The sequence below is a fragment of the Lynx canadensis genome, chromosome F1 (genome assembly GCF_007474595.2).
Source record: "Lynx canadensis isolate LIC74 chromosome F1, mLynCan4.pri.v2, whole genome shotgun sequence".
Lineage (NCBI taxonomy): Eukaryota > Metazoa > Chordata > Mammalia > Carnivora > Felidae > Lynx > Lynx canadensis.
In genome coordinates this window covers 30,525,091-30,542,040 of record NC_044319.2, presented here as the reverse complement: position 1 = coordinate 30,542,040, position 16,950 = coordinate 30,525,091, and the positions used below count along the sequence as shown (strand labels likewise).

The 16,950-nt window shown below is 37.1% G+C and overlaps 1 protein-coding gene across 2 annotated transcripts; it reads left to right on the top strand.

The window, feature by feature from the left end:
• The first annotated feature begins 717 nt into the window (after positions 1–717).
• Positions 718–16,514, top strand: TATDN3 (TatD DNase domain containing 3). 2 transcript variants are annotated; one of them, XM_030302682.1, is made up of 6 exons: positions 718–2,321; positions 3,695–3,804; positions 3,968–4,023; positions 5,337–5,449; positions 13,442–13,522; positions 16,298–16,514. In XM_030302682.1, exons 1-6 carry the CDS (start codon positions 2,193–2,195, stop codon positions 16,439–16,441), a joined length of 633 nt encoding a protein of 210 aa, XP_030158542.1. In that variant the 5' UTR covers positions 718–2,192; the 3' UTR covers positions 16,442–16,514. The 2 variants fall into 2 exon arrangements, with proteins under 2 accessions (XP_030158542.1, XP_030158543.1); XM_030302683.1 differs by having other exon boundaries at positions 719–2,321; positions 13,445–13,522.
• The last annotated feature ends 436 nt before the right edge of the window (positions 16,515–16,950 follow it).

Here is a 16,950-nt window from a genome sequence, read left to right as displayed (position 1 = left end):
CCATATTGATTAAATTATAAGCCCCTAATATGTGGTACAAAGCTAGGTATGTAGTAAGCATTTATTAAGTTAATTTGGTTTATAAAATTAAAGTGGCCTAGCATCGCTTCCCGGCCCTTTGGCTAAGATCAAGTGTAAAGTTGCCTAGATCACACAAATCTTCCAGCACATTACTGAATTAATTCATTCAATATATATTATTACCAGGCAGGGCTTGGACCCTGGAGACACTTCAGGGAACCAAAATTCACTGTCTGCAATCTAGTGCCCCCTGCAAATAGGGCATGTGCTCTGCAGTTGGCTCTGGTCCCTTCTTGGCCCACTTCATTCATTTGTGTTACACACCTGACCTGTTCTAAAGGTTCTGAAGACTAAACATTTTCTTTGATAAAAAATCTTTTGTAATTATTTAAAATCATTCAGAATAAATCTCTCCTTCCCTTTTGCCCTTTGTCCCCTTTTTTCCTCCTCCCTCTTCCTTGTCTCTTTTTTTCTGTCAGCAGCATAGTAGGAACAGCATGGGCTTTGAAGTCAGAAAGGCCTGTCCTACTGGCTTCTGTGATCTGTGGCACTTTGCTAAGTCTTAATTCCCTCTTTTTTTTTTTTTTTAAAAGAGGCTTCATGCCCAGCGCAGAGCCCAATATGGGGCTTGAACTCATAACCTTGTGATCAAGACCTGCACTGAGATCAAGAGTTGGTCACTTAACCCACTGAGCCACCCAGATGCCCCACAATTTCCTCACTTGTAAACCATGAATAATTATACAATAGTAGTCCTAGTCATAGTTATAGAGGTTTAGGATTTTTGAAGCCCCATAATAGAACCATTAGCTATTAAGGAACTTGAGACCTTATGGAGGAAGTTGGAACAGAAATGAAGTCAGAAATAGATTTATGAATGTCTTTATAAAACTTTTTACATCTATTGAAATACTAGAGACCACACACACAAATACACACATGTATTAAGTTAGTAGTATGAATTATATTAATTTCTATTTACTATCCCTGACTTGCCAGAACTTCCAGACTATTTCGTGAGAAGTTGGAACAGTCTTATTATAAATTTGTTTTGTTTTTTTTCACAGATAATACATATTCCAAGAAGCACAATTTTTCCTATATCTGGTCTTCACCCAAACGTACACCTTCTTTCTAAGACTTTCCAAATATCAGCCATTTCCTGGGTAATCCCCAACTTTTCCAGTGCCTCTGAGCTTTCAAGACAGAGTAACTTGTATATTTGATATGGAAGAAACTTTGGATGACACTGTTTAACATCCTCGGCTGTTGTCAGACGCCTTCTCTGGTGTCTAAGGTTTTATACTCTTAGCTCCTACAACAATGTTAATTCCTCTTCGTTGAGTCTACTAGAATGTATTTCTGAGGCCTTGATCTACTCTCTCCCTCATCCTTTCTGTCTCTAGAGGTAGAACTGTAAAATCTCCTGTTCCTTTACCATCTGTTTCACCTCCCTCTTCTTAATTCTTCTTTGTTCTGATTATCTTCAGTAGAATTCTTTGCAATTTACATATCCTGAGACTGAAACTCTCAAAGTAGTTTATAAGATATCTAGAAGCAAATTTTCCATATATGTATTTATTTGTCTTTCCCTTTTCTTACAAGGGAACTCTCACAGGGTGAATTCTCTTTAAATGGAAATAGTAATATCATGGAAACTAATAGTATACAGTTATTTCAGTAGTTGACAAAGAAGCATATGTGTGATATTTAGTGTTTATGCTGTTGAATCTTTAGGGAAAAAATAGGCTAGGCATGACTGTAAAGACAGAAGAAATCAGTGAAAACAGTGCAGGAGGATGTATAGGATTGTCACTATGAAAAAACTAAAAAAACATCCTCAGAGGTGGACATACCACAGTGCACTCCCAAAAGCTCAATTACAAGGGTGACTACCTGTTGGCTTTCTTCTCTCTTGCTCAGCTATTCCAGGAGGAAATCCAAATCAGTCTTAAATGCCAGAGAATTCCTCTTAAATATTAGGAAGTGTTCTGGTGGAACTTTTCATTGAAAGTCTTGTTCTTGTAACCTGAATGAGTGTGGGATGTTTCTACTCAAATTTCCAAATAGTAGTATGTACCATTGTAGGATGACTATTAATACTTCTTCACTGGTTAAAGGTATTGAATATATGTAAAGGATCCAGTATAGTACAGTGCCTGGCATATAAAATGTTTTTTCTAAAGTATCAGTTCCCTTCCTCTTTATTTAAGCAAATTTACTTCTTTTTCTCCCAGGATTTGGATGTAGCTTTGCCCATTATGGAGAATTACAAGGATCGATTATTGGCAATTGGAGAGGTAACACCAAATAGCCGATCAAATGACTTCCAATCCAGACTTAAATATGATATATGAATATAATCTTTAATTCACTGTTGGTGGTTACAACTGACTTAGATAATTATCTTCACCCTATTTAGCTGAATGATAATTTGTCAGTACTTCCTCAAAAAGCAAAATAGCTTGCGGATAAAACAATAGAAAACTTCACCATAGGCTTATGTTAATGAAAGAAAACTGCTTTGTTAGCGTTTCTAATTATTTTCTTTTCCTTTTCTTTTTTTTTTTTTTTAATTTTTTTTTCAACGTTTTTATTTATTTTTGGGACAGGGAGAGACAGAGCATGAACGGGGGAGGGGCAGAGAGAGAGAGGGAGACACAGAATCGGAAACAGGCTCCAGGCTCCGAGCCATCAGCCCAGAGCCTGACGCGGGGCTCGAACTCACGGACCGCGAGATCGTGACCTGGCTGAAGTCGGACGCTTAACCGACTGCGCCACCCAGGCACCCCTCTTTTCCTTTTCTTAAATAGGGTCATCTCTGTGGTAGTTAACTTGGTGTATACTGACATTAACTAGGCTAGAGTTTGTAATTAAAAAACATTTTTATTATACAATTTACAGTTGTGAAACATTTTTATCACTTGGTAATAAACTCCACTTCTAATCAAAGATAAAAGATAAGAGTAACACTTAAATTTAGAATATAGCAATGCGTGCCAAAATAGTGTCAAGGGAAACAGGCATTATAATCTTCCCTGTCCAATGTAGTAACCACATACAACGGTTCAGCACTTGAAATGTGACTGGTCCAAACTGAGATGTGCTATAAATGTAAAATACACAGCATTTCAAAGTCTTAGTACCCAAAACAAGAATGTAAAATAACAATGATTTCTTATATTGATTTTGTATTGAAATAATAATATTACTATATAATAATGATGTTTTTGACATATTGTATTAATAGGATTATATTATTAAAATTAATTTCACCTGATTCTTGTTAGTGTTTTTATTTTATTTTTTAAAAAATGTTTATTTATTTTTGAGAGAGAGAGGGAGCATAAGCAAGGGAGAGGCAGAGAAAGAGAGGGAAACACAGTCTGACGCAGGCTCTAGTCCCTGAGCTGTCTGCACAGAGCCTGATGCAGGTCTTAAACCCGTGAACTGTGACATCATGACCTGAGCCGAAGTCGGACACTTAACCGGCTGAGCCAACCTAGGTGCTCCTTGTTAGTGTTTTTAACAAGGCTACTAGAAACTGTAAAGTTACACATGTGGCTTGCATGTATGGCTCCCGTCACGTTTCTTGGACAGCATGGCTCCATGGCATGGCTTTTAGGTTCATTAAACCATAAACGTGTAAATCTGTTCTATTTTTCCATTACAGGTGGGACTAGATTTCTCCCCCAGATTTGCTGGCACTGATGAACAGAAGGAAGAGCAGCGACAAGTCCTAATCCGACAGGTCCAATTAGCCAAAAGATTAAATTTGCCTCTGTAGGTTAATTAATCATCTTTCTGTATTAATAGCTATGGAGCAAATTAAATAATGATCCTCCTGAGATGGAGCTTTGCATTTCTTTTTCTCTGAATTGCTTTAATAGAACAAAATAATACTTACAGATTAAGTACCTAAAAAGAATTTTTTGTTGTTAAACAGAAATGTTCACTCACGCTCAGCTGGAAGACCCACCATCAGCCTCTTAAGTGAGCAAGGTATTTAGGTTCCTGAGAGAAATGTGCCTAATATTTCAGTCTGACAGTTCCAGTCCATGTTCTCACGGAATAAACCATGTTTCACTTTGATTTCTTAAAGGGAATGAAATGGGGCAAGGGTGGAGGTGGAAACCAACTAAGGTGATTTTGCAAGTCAGTCTACTTCCAGGTGTGACTATGCCATTTAAAAGGCCAGCATAAAGCAAATGAAAACTTGGATCAAGTAATTTATATTCCCTAACTTAAAAATTAGCAGTTCCAATTTTTTAATCAGCTTAACCAGCTGATTAAAGACAGGAAAAAACAGAGCAAAGATGTGTTACTGTTTTGCATGTTTTCTGGCTGCTGCTTCAGAAAATGGTAATTATATAGGCTGAGGCCATGATACATAAAATGCACTGTCAACTTCAGCTGCTTCTAAAGTAAAAGTATATCTTACAGAATTACTTTTCAGACTTTATAAAGTATTATACACAGTAAGAAATATACCTTATTTTGAGTCGCAATATATACACATGTATATTTTTTTTGTAGTATGACTTTATTTCGAGACTTCGTATATGTGCATAAAGAAACCTGAGAAACGTTTAAGGAGCAGTATATTTATATGGTATATATAAATATGTGTGCATACACATATGCAGACACACACATACATATAAGCACATGCTGGTCAGTCGTGACTCACTAAATTGATTTCATAGTTCACTTAATAGTCGCAATCCACAAATGATCACACCTACTATTTGAAAAAAAACAGTATCAAATAGTAAAGTAAATGTAATTGCCTGCAGCTAGAAAGTATTGTATTTCTCAGTGATGAGAATCACTGGGATTACTAAAAATTACTGGGATTTTTAGGCAGGCTGAGTGGCCATCCTTTAAGAACTGAAGGTGATCTTGTGAAGCCAGCCCTGACTACAGAATCTCTCAGTCACTGATTCCCTGTCTCTTTCACAAGCATTCTTGCGAAGGATTATTTCACTGCTTAAAGACGTAGTAGGAACAATAATTGTTCCTACTAGAATAATTTCCAAATGTCTAGAAAAGGTTTGATGATAAAGGATGTTTAGAAATTTGTTTAAAAAATTGTATTTCAATTTTATTCTGAAGATTAACAACGTGCTGTATTTTTTATTGTACTGTTTGAACACTGTACAGTTACCCGTTGGAAGTCATAGAACCTCATCCTTATGTCCTTGTGATCAACATTTACTTAAAATTTACAATCTATGTTGCCCAATTTGATTAGTGGAAAAACTTCTCATTAAGGAAATGAAAGGAAACTCTAGCTTATCATTAACCTTTGACAGGTGCTGACAAAGTGCTTCTGCATGCATTTGATGGCCGGCCATCTGTAGCCATGGAAGGAGTAAGAGCTGGGTACTTCTTCTCAATTCCTCCTTCTATCATAAGAAGTGGACAGGTAAGTTCTTTCATTAAGCCTCAATTTATGCTTTGTGAAATACACTTTAAAATACGAGCTTTTATTACACACTTGTAATACTTATTCTGGTTACATTACAAAAATTAATCATAGGTCCCTACCGCACACTGACATGAAAATTAACTCAAAAATGGATCAAAGATATAAACACAAGAGCTAAATCTATAAAATTATTAGAAGAAAACAGATCAAAATCTTTATAACCTTGGAATTGGCAATGGTTTCTTAGATATGACACCAAAAGCACAAGCAGTCAAAGAAAAAATAGACTTCACCAAAATTTAAAACTTCCACAGTAAAACAATTCTTATACTTTTTATACTAGAAGAGATACTATCGAGAAAGTGAAAAGATAACCTACAGAATGAGAAAAAGTATTTGCAAATTATATCTGATAAGGGTTTAGTGTCCAGAGTATATAAAACACCATTACTATTCACCAATTAGAAAAAAAAATAGGTGTGCCTGGGTGCTCAGTCCGTTGAGCGTCCAACCCTTGATTTCAGCTCAGGTCATGAACCCAGGGTTGTGGGACCGAGTCCTGTGTCAGGCTCTGCACTGGGCACAGAGCCTGCTTGGGATTCTCTCTTTCCCTCTTTCTCTGCCCCTTTCCTGTTCATGCTCTTGCTCTCACTCTCTCTCTCTCTCTCTCTCTCTATAAATAAATAAATAAATAAATAAATAAATAAATAAATAAATAAATAAATAAAAAACAGGCAAATAACCCAGTTTAAAAATGGACGAAGGATTTAAGTAGATTTTCTCCAGAAGACATACAAATGGTCATAAGGACATGAAAAGACATTAGCCAAAAAGAAAGCACAAATCAAGGGTACTATGCAGTACCACTTCACACCTACTCGGTTTGACAGTTTCTCAAAAAAATTAAACACAGTTAACATATGACCCAGCAATTCCACTCCTTGGTAGATACCCAAGAGAAATGAAAACATATATCCACACACAAACTTGTACATGAATGTTCACAGCAGCAGGATTCATAATTGCCAAAAACTAGAAACAACCCAAATGTCCATCAGCCGATGAGTGGATAAACAAAATGTGGTGTGCCCATATAATGGAATATTATTCAATCATAAAAAGAATTGAAGTGCTCATGCCTGCTAAAACATGGATGAACCTTGAAAACATTATGCTAAGAAAAAAGCCAGACACAAAAGAACACATATCATTCCATTTATATGAACTGTCCAGACTAGGCAAATTTCACAGAGGCTGAAAGTAGACTAATGATTGCTACTAATCATTAGGGACTACTAATAATGGGTAAAGCGTGTCTTTCTGGGGTGACGAAAAGTTCTGGAATTACATACTGCTGATGGTTGTACCACCTTGTGAATATAGTAAAAACCATTGAAATGTATACTTTTATTTTATTTAAAAAAAATTTTTTTTAATGTTTATTTATTTTTGAGAGAGAGTGAGCAGGGGAGGGGCAGAGAGAGGGAGACACAGAATCTGAAGCAGACTCCAGGCTCTGAGCTGTGAGCACAGAGCCTGACACGGGACTCGAACTCACAGACCACGAGATCATGATCTGAGCCGAAGTCGGACACTCAACTGACAGAGCTACCCAGGCGCCCCTGAAATGTATACTTTTAAAGAATGAATATTATGGTATGTGAATTCTATCAATTAAAAATGCAACAAAAACTAATTTAGGTAATTTACCATATTTTTAGACACTCTTTTTTTATATATTTTATTGTCTTTGATACTGAGGTGCATGTTACAGTCAATGGCACCTTAAATTCTGTGAAATACAGTAAATTGTCTACCAGTATTCAGAACTAATGTAAGTAAAGAGTACAGAATTGAGGTATAGCCAAGATTTTTTAGAAATGTCTCCAAGGGGCATCTGGATGGCTAATTGGTTAAGCATCCAACTCTTGACTTCAGCTCAGGTCATGATCCCAGCGTTGTGGGATCAAGCCCCACATCAGGCTCCACACTGCCTGCATGGAGCCTGCTTACGATTCTTTCTCTCTCTCCTTCTGCTCCCTCCCTTGCTCCCTCTCTCTCTAAAATAAAATAAAATTAAAAAAAAATCTCCAGTAACAATTATTTATGTTTTATTATTTTTTGAATTGTAGTTTTTAAAATCAGGTTTATTGAGAAATATACCTATTGTGATTTGCCTTTTTTACATACACAATTCTAATGGTTTTAACAAAGGTGTACTACCACCACATTCAAGATACAGAGTATTTCCATCATCCCAAAAAGTTGCTTCATGCACCTTTCTAGTAAATTCCTCCTTCCACCCCCAATCCCTGGCAACCACTGATTTCTGTCCCTATGGTTTTACCTATTCTAGAATGCGATCTAAATGAAATAATTCATGTAAGCTTTTGGATCTGGCTTCTTTTACTTAATGCTTTTGGATTCATCCGTGTTGTTGCATATATGAGTAGTCTATTTTGTATATGTAGTTTATTTTGATTGCATGTGGATTTTCCAGATTACCCATTTACCAGTTGATAAACATTTAGATTGTTTCCAGTTTCACACTATTATGGATAGAGCTGATATAGACATTAACATACAGATCTTTGTTTGGACATATATTTTCATTTCTTCTGTGTTAAAACCTAGAGGTGCTATTGCTGAGTCATAAGGTTAAGTGTATGTTTACCTTATTAAGAAACTGTCAAACTGACTTCCAATTGGCTGTCCCATTTTGGATTCTCAACAGCAGTAAGCCAAAGTCTTGGTTCTGCCTCCTTACTAGTACTTGGTGTTGTCATTCTTATAGCTATTCTGATACGTGCATAACCATCTCTCATTGTGGTTTCCATTGCATTTCCTCGATTAATGATGTTTAAAATTTATGTTCCATGCTGACAGTGCAGAGCCTGCTTGGGATTCTCTCTCACTCCCTCTCCCTCAATCTCCTTCTCTTTGTGTCCCTCCCTCACTCGTGCTCTCTCTCAAATAAAAAGTTTTAAAAAATTTAAAAGCACATCTTTGCAGGGGTGCCTAGGTGGCCCAGTCAGTACAGCATGTGACTCTTCATCTCAGAGTTGTGAGCCCCACATTGGGTGTAAAGATTACTTAGAAATAAAATGTTTTAAAAAATTTAAAAGCACATCATTTCATGTGCTTATTTAACATCCATACATCCACGTCTCTTCTTTGGTAAAATTTCATTCACATATTTTGCACCTTTTTATTTGGTTTGTTTTTTATTGTTGAGTTGGCGAAGGTCTTTATATATTCTGGATGCAAGTCCTTTATCTGCTAAGTGTTTTGCAAATGTCTTCTCTCATTTTCTCGCAAATATATTCTTTTATTTTCTCTAGTGTCTTTCAAAGGGAAGTTCGTTATTTTGATGAGCTTCAGTTACTATTTTTCTTCTAGGATTTGCGCTCTTAGTATCATATCTAAGAAATCTATCTAACTCAAGGTCAAAAAGATTTTCTCTTACGTTTTCTTCTAGAAGACTTACAGATTTAGTTTTACATTTAGATTTGTGATCTATTTTGTATATGTTGTGAAGTATGAGGCAAGATTCACTATTTTGCCTATAGATATCTGGTTCTGGTATAATTTGCTGGAAAGATGATCCTTTCTCCCTAAAACTACTTTGGCACTGTAAAAAAAATAATTGACTGTATATCTGGATCTACTTCTCATTTTTCAATTCTGTTCCATTGATGTATATGTCTGTTCATATGCCAATATCACACAACTGTGATTATGTTAGATTTATAGTAAGTTTTGAAATCAGGTAGTGTGAGTATGCTGCAATAAAGCAAATATCACAATAAAGCTGTGTCTCAACAGTGGGCTTAGTAATTATTAAATCCCATTGTAAACAGATGTGCTGTCATCCAAGCTTTGTTGTTCCATTTATAGAGCACAAGCAGAATAAATTTAGCATTATTCTTAAGGGCTCTAGGATTTTTAAAAAATTTTTTTTTCAACGTTTATTTATTTTTGGGACAGAGAGAGACAGAGCATCAACAGGGGAGGGGCAGAGAGAGAGGGAGACACAGAATCGGAAACAGGCTCCAGGCTCTGAGCCATCAGCTCAGAGCCTGACGCGGGGCTCGAACTCACAGACCGCGAGATCGTGACCTGGCTGAAGTCGGATGCTTAACCGACTGCGCCACCCAGGCGCCCCTAGGATTTTTAGAATGGTAGGTAAACATTAAAGTCACCAGCTGCATTAGCACCTAACAAGAAAGTCAGCCTGTCCTTTGAATTTTGGGAGCCAGGCATTGACTTTTTCTCTCTAGCTATGCAGGTCCTAGATGGCATCTTCTTCCAATAGAAGGCTGTTCTGTCTACACTGAAAATCTGTTTTATAGCGTAGCCACCTTCCTGAATTCTCTGAGCTGGATCTTCTGGAGAACTTGCTGCAGCTTCCATGTCAGCACTTGCTGCTCCGCCTTGCACTTTCATGTTTTGGAGACGGTGTCTTTCCTTAAACTTCAGGGGCCAACCTCTGCTGGTTTCAGAATTTACTTCTGCAGCTTCCTCGCCTCTTTCAGCTTTCATAGAATTAAAGGGCTTTGCTCTGGATTGGGCTTTGGCAGAAGGGAATGTTGTGGCTGGTTTCGTCTCCTTTCCAGGACACTCAGACTTTCTCCATATCAGCAATAAGGCTGTTTCCCTTTCTTCTCATTCATGTGTTCACTGGAGCAGCACTTTTCATTTCCTCCAAGAACTTTTTCTTTGCATTCGCCACGGCTAACTGGCACAAGAGACCTCACTTTCTGCCTGTCTCGGCTTTCCTCACCAAGCTTAATCGTATCTAGCTTTTGATTTAAAATGAGAGCTATGTGATTCTTCCTTTCCCTTGAACACTTAAAGGCCATTGTAGGGTGATTAATTGGCCTAATTTCAGTATTGTGTGTCTCAGGGAGTAGGGAGGCCTGGGGAGAGGGAGAGAGAGACAAGGGAATGGCTGGTGGGTGGACATACACATTTATCAGTTACGTGTACCGTCTTGTATAGGCACAGTTCGCGGTGCCACAAAGCAGTTACAGTAGTAACATCAGAGGTCTCTGGTCACATATCAGCATAACAGATATAATAACAATGAAGATGTTTGGGATATTGCAAGAATCACCAAAATGTGAGACAGTGACACAAACTGAGTAAATGCTTTTGGAAAAATGGCGCTGATAGACTTGCTAGATACAGGGTTGCTGTAAACCTTCAATTTGTAAAAAGAAAAAAACAAAAACAAAGCCTCGATATCTGTGAAACACAGTAAAGCAAGGTTGCCTATATATTATCCTTTTTATAGTTAAAGTATAGTTTATAGTTAAGTTTCAGATTATTTATTTAAAATCTTCCCTGTTTTCTAATATAAACCTTTAATGCTATAGTTGCATTAGCACTAACCAGTTCTTATAGTTACAATCCACAAATTTTGATGGATGCTGTATTTTCACTTTCTTTCAGCTTGAAATATTTTCTAATTTACCTTGTGACTTCCTCTTTGACCATATTGATTATTTCAAAGTGTGTTGCTTAATTTCCAAATACTTAGGAATTTTCCTGATAACTTTGTTATTAGGATCTGATCACTAATTCTATTGTGTTCAGGAAACATACATTATGTAATTTTAATTCTTCCAAATTAGTTGAGGGGGCGCCTTGGATGCCTCAGTCAGTTAAATGTCTGACTTCAGCTCAGGTCATGATATCACAGTTTGAGAGTTTGAGCCCCACATCAGGCTCTGTGCTGAAGACTTGGAGCTTGGAGGCTGCTTCGGATTCTGTGTCTCCTCTCTCTGCCCCTCCCCCCACCCCCGTCTCTCTCAAAAATAAACATTGAAATAAAATTTTTTTAATAAAATAAATTAGTTGAGGCTTAGTGGCCCAGAATATGGTCGGTCTTGGTAAATAGAACATACATAACTTGAAAAGAATGTGTATTCTGCTACTGGGGGATGGAGTGTTCTAAAATGTCAGTTAGGTCAAGTTAATTGATAGTTCAAGATTATTTTTATTTCTCCTATTTTTATCAAGTGTGGAAAAATTTCCTATTTGGTAATAATTTTTAGCTGTATCATTTCTTTTCCAAAATGAAAATACTATTTTTTCTCATTTTAAAGACAGTATATGTACATTATAGAAAATTGAAAGACTTCAGAAAAGAACAAATTTCAAGTCAGCCTAAATCCTACCACTCAAAAATAATCATTGATAACATTGATTCAGATCAATTCTTAGTCTTTTTGTTTTGAGTCAGCTTCATGGATATTAGTGTCTATAAATATTGATCTACTTCATCTTTAAAGTGATTGCATAATATTTCACACTACGGATGTACCATAATTTATTTAATCATTACTGTAAGTAAAGATTAGGTCATTTCTAGTTTTTCACTGTTAATGAACAGTGCTTCAGTACTCAGCTATAAAAAAGAATGCATTCTTGCCATTTGCAACAATATGGATGGACCTACAGGGTATTATGCTAACGGAAATAAATCAGACAGAAAAAGATAAATACCGTATGATTTTACTTCTGTGTGGAATCTAAAAAAAGAAACAAATGAACAAATAAAACCAAACAGACTCATAAGAGAACTAGTGGTTATCAGAGAGGAAGGGAGTGGGGAAATGGGCAAAGTAGGTGAAGGAGATTAAGAGGTACAGACTTTCAGTTACAAAATAAGTCATGGAGTTGAAAAGTACAGCACAGGGAATATAGTCAATACTATTGTAATAACGTTGTATACTGACAGTATTAGGGTAACACTTAGTAATGTAAGTATTTATCAAATCACTATGTTGTACACCTGAAACTAATATAATATTGCATGTCAACTATACTTCAATTTAAAGTACTTCAGTGGATGGGGCACCTGGGTGGCTCAGTCGGTTAAGCATCCGACTTCTACTCAGGTTGTGATCTCACAGTCATGAGTTCGAGCCCCGTATCGGGCTCTGTGCTGACAGCTTGGAGCCTGGAGCCTGCTTTGGATTCTGTGTCTCCCTTTCTGTCTCTCTCTGCCCCTACCCCACTCATGCTCTGTCTGTCTGTGTCTCTCAAAAGTAATAAATGAACGTTAAAAAACATTTTAAGGTACTTCAGTGGATACCTTTGTACATCCACAAATACACGTGCACATTTGTGCAGTATTTCCTATAAACGGAATCATTGAGGAAAAGGGATACATTTTTAAATTTTTGGTTAGATTGTCATATTTCCTTAAAGGAAGTTTATGACAGTTTAGCGTTTATCTACCAATAATGCATAATATTTCAATGCTTTTTGAAATTTTAATCTTAAAATACTTTAACCATGTTTCATTTTGTATCATCTGTCGCCCATCTTTTACATTTTTAATTTTTTTTCGTTTGGGTATAGTTGACACACAATGTTACATTAGTTTCAGGTGTACAACGTAGTGATTCACTTCCCATTTTTACTTTAAAAGTGCAGTGGCAGCAAGAGAATTCTGTTCTTGCTTTAAAACTCATGAAGTTCATTACAATCCTTGTAATCCAGACAGAAAATCATAAACAGGAAAATAAAGCCATCTCCTACCCAATCTGAAACTGTAAATGTGCACATGAATTGAATTGGTAAACGCAAAGCCTTGAGTGACTCACAGCGAATAGTAGGAGCAAACACTGAGCGTGGTGGGTGGTGGTGGTGGAGACACCACAGAAGTCTCTTCCTTGGGTCACAATTGGGCGTGTGATACCAGATGTTTGGCTTTCTTGCTGGGTGTGCTTCATCTTTGGCTATTGGTTACTGCTGCTTGGGTCCCTGGAGGCTTTGGATAATTTGGGGCAATGAATGTTTCTGTTTAAATCTATCAGTTGGTAGTAGAAGGATGAGAACACAGTGAACAATTATTGATTGAATAGGAAAGCATGAATTTTAGGTTCCTGGAGAGTAGGATGCATTGGTATATGGGTTTAGTGCACCTTTTTTATCTTTATGGCTCATGTTTTAAACTGGCTCTCTCTTTTCTCCAAGAAGCAGAAACTTGTGAAACAGTTGCCTTTAACTTCAATTTGCTTAGAAACAGATTCACCTGCACTAGGACCAGAAAAACAGGTAAGTGCTTATCTAAAATCTACATTATTTAGATTGTCTCTTTCTTTTGAGCTATTTTCAGTTTAGCCGTGTGTCTCATTACAGTGTAAATACAGTGGAATCCTATTTTAATGCTAGGTTGAGAGATTTTATTAATTATATAGCTCTTATGCTCCAGCACATATTATTGGATATCAGCCATGTCTTAATGTATGTAATAATGAGAGCCAGACAAGTACAATAAAAAGTTCAGTATCTAGAGTCAGAAAGATCTGGATTCAAGTCCTGTCTCTGCTACCCACTAGCTGTGTGACTTTGGGCAAGTTGCTTAATCTCTTTGAAAGTGTGTCCTCGTTTACAAAATGTGGGCAAAATAGTAATAAAATACTTGAGAGTATTACAGTGAGTATTAAATGAAATAATGTATATGAATGTCCAGCAGTGTCTGGTTTATAGTAGATGTTCAAGAAATGTTTCTTTTTCTTCTGTCAATTAGCGTGTTACAATGAGGCTCTGTTTCTTTCAGCACAAATATTGATGTAATCGTAGATTTATTGATGTGATCTTTGCTGTACATTTTATTATTGTAGGCCACAAAATGTCATATTTTAAGTATTGCTACCTTTTAAAATTGTAACTGAAAGGAAGCCAGAGTATCTGCTCTGTTTGCTTTGGACACGACCTGTTACACTGACCTCCGAGTGTGGCTTACTGAGTGCCCTTGACTGCCCATCAGATCTGTGTCTCCATGCCTACCAGGTTCAGAGGACTGGCACTCAAGACTCAGAAGTTTGGGAGCAGTAGTGATGTGATTTTTAATAAACTACGATTATTTACGATTGCAATGTGACTTTTGCTAATCAAAGTCCAATTAGTTACGTATCTGTGTAAGTTGGCTCTTTAAAGAATATAGAAGACAGAGGAATGAGGAAATAGACGATCACAACTCCAGTTATTTTTTTGTTTGGGTATAGGACAAGATGGTACAGAATTGCTTTCCTAGTTAGCGTATACTAGAAGGAACAGAACATAGCATTTTCCCCCTAAACAGAAATGAATTTCAAATGCTGTTCTAACTCAGTTTATATTTGCCTCTACCTGATTTGACAAAAATTCTGGGTTTCCGGCATAGAGTCTTGTGCATAGCAGGTACCCAGAAATATTTGTTGAATAAATAAATTTTGTAGCTGGATATAATTTTTGTTAAGTAAAGTGCATTTGTTTAGAAAATCAGAAAGCACAGAAAATCCTAAACAAGAAAATAGAACCATGTACTACTGAAAAGTTATCACTAGAGAGCAGTGGCTACGAGCATAAACCCTGATACCAGATTTCTCAGGTTTAAACCTCAACCAGCCTACAAACCAGCCATTTAGGATTCCTTCTTATCTATAAAAAAAAAAAGTGACACTAATAAAGCAGATAATAATAGTACCTATCTCATAGAGTTACTTTGAGGAATAAATGAGAAATCCTATGAAAAGTTTACAACAAAATCTTGCCTACAATAAGCACTAAATAAATGTTAGTTTTTATGTCCTTCCAGCCTTCTTAATATCCATATATGTACATATATATTTTTCATAAAAACAAGAATAGCCTGAACAAATTTCATAACTTGCTTTATCTGGTAAACATCTGTATTTGTCAATATGCTTTTCCTCATCATGTTTAATAACTGTGTAATATTCCAGTATGTGAACATACCATAATATCTGTAACTTGATATTGTTATTTACATTGTTTCCAACACAGCATGATAAACAACATGATGAACATCCTTGAGCAAAAATCTTGGTACATATTTTTCATTGTTTTTTTAGGCTAATTATCAAGGTGGTTTTTTTTTTTTTAATTTTAACAGTTATCTTATTCCCCTGAGTATTATCATCCTGAGTAGAAAACATAATAATAATAATTTGAAAAATCTGAGTGCTACTGATTATAGATACACCACTGTTTGGTAACAACTAAGAAAGAAAAATCACTGACAATTATGCTATGACATGCCATCGAATGTAAGTAAAACCAGTATCAATTTCAGAGATATTAAACATCTTAGAATCAGTGAAATACCAGTACGTAATCTATTTATTCTTCCAGACACACAATAGCAATTCTTTTTTTTTTTTTCAACGTTTATTTTTTGGGGGGGGGACAGAGAGAGACAGAGCATGAATGGGGGAGGGGCAGAGAGAGAGGGAGACACAGAATCGGAAACAGGCTCCAGGCTCCGAGCCATCCGCCCAGAGCCTGATGCGGGGCTCGAACTCACGGACCGCGAGATCGTGACCTGGCTGAAGTCGGACGCTTAACCGACTGCGCCACCCAGGCGCCCCACAATAGCAATTCTTGAATCCAACTGTAATAAACCTGTGAGGTGAAGAGGTCAGGCAGCAGAGCAGTGACCTTTACAAGCTAGTCACTTATACAACAGACCAAAGCACAGTTAATGCATCAGACAGGCAGGTCACCAAGTGTTCACCACCTGCAGACTGCTTTATGTGCTGGGCCCTGGGCCTCAGTGTTAATACCCGAGGACTCTTTTCAAGAACGACATCGACTTACAGTCAACGTTGTACAGGCCAATGTTGTGGCTGTAGCTTTTAAGCTGAAGTTCAGGGCCTTCTCCCCAGCCTTGCCTCACCTTCCCTGCCATTAAGAAAAGAAAAAAACAAAAACAAAAAAACCTCACTGGCTTTTACCAACTCACTTTGTTCTGCTCTATCTATGGTCTCTAAGATTGCTTCCCTTGAGTGTCATGTCTGATTCACTGTCTGCTTTGTTCTGTTTCAGGTACGAAATGAACCCCAAAACATTTCCATTTCAGCAGAATACATTGCCCAGGTGAAGGGGATCTCAGTAGAAGAAGTTATAGAAGTGACAACACAGAATGCATTGAAACTATTCCCCAAGCTTCGGCAGCTGCTCCAGAAGTAGCTTCAAAACCAAATCTGCTGCAGGGAGCAGCATCTGAGAGAAAGAAATGTTCCCATTAAAACTGAGGGTTGATGGGGGGTGGGAGGGAGGGGAGGGTGGGTGGTGGGTATTGAGGAGGGCACCTTTTGGGATGAGCACTGGGTGTTGTATGGAAACCAATTTGACAATAAACTTCATATATTGGAAAAAAAAAAAAAAAAGAAATGTTCCGATTAAAACTGAGGGTTGATGGGGGGTGGGAGGGAGGGGAGGGTGGGTGGTGGGTATTGAGGAGGGCACCTTTTGGGATGAGCACTGGGTGTTGTATGGAAACCAATTTGACAATAAACTTCATATATTGGAAAAAAAAAAAAAAAAGAAATGTTCCGATTAAAACTGAGGGTTGATGGGGGGTGGGAGGGAGGGGAGGGTGGGTGGTGGGTATTGAGGAGGGCACCTTTTGGGATGAGCACTGGGTGTTGTATGGAAACCAATTTGACAATAAACTTCATATATTGGAAAAAAAAAAA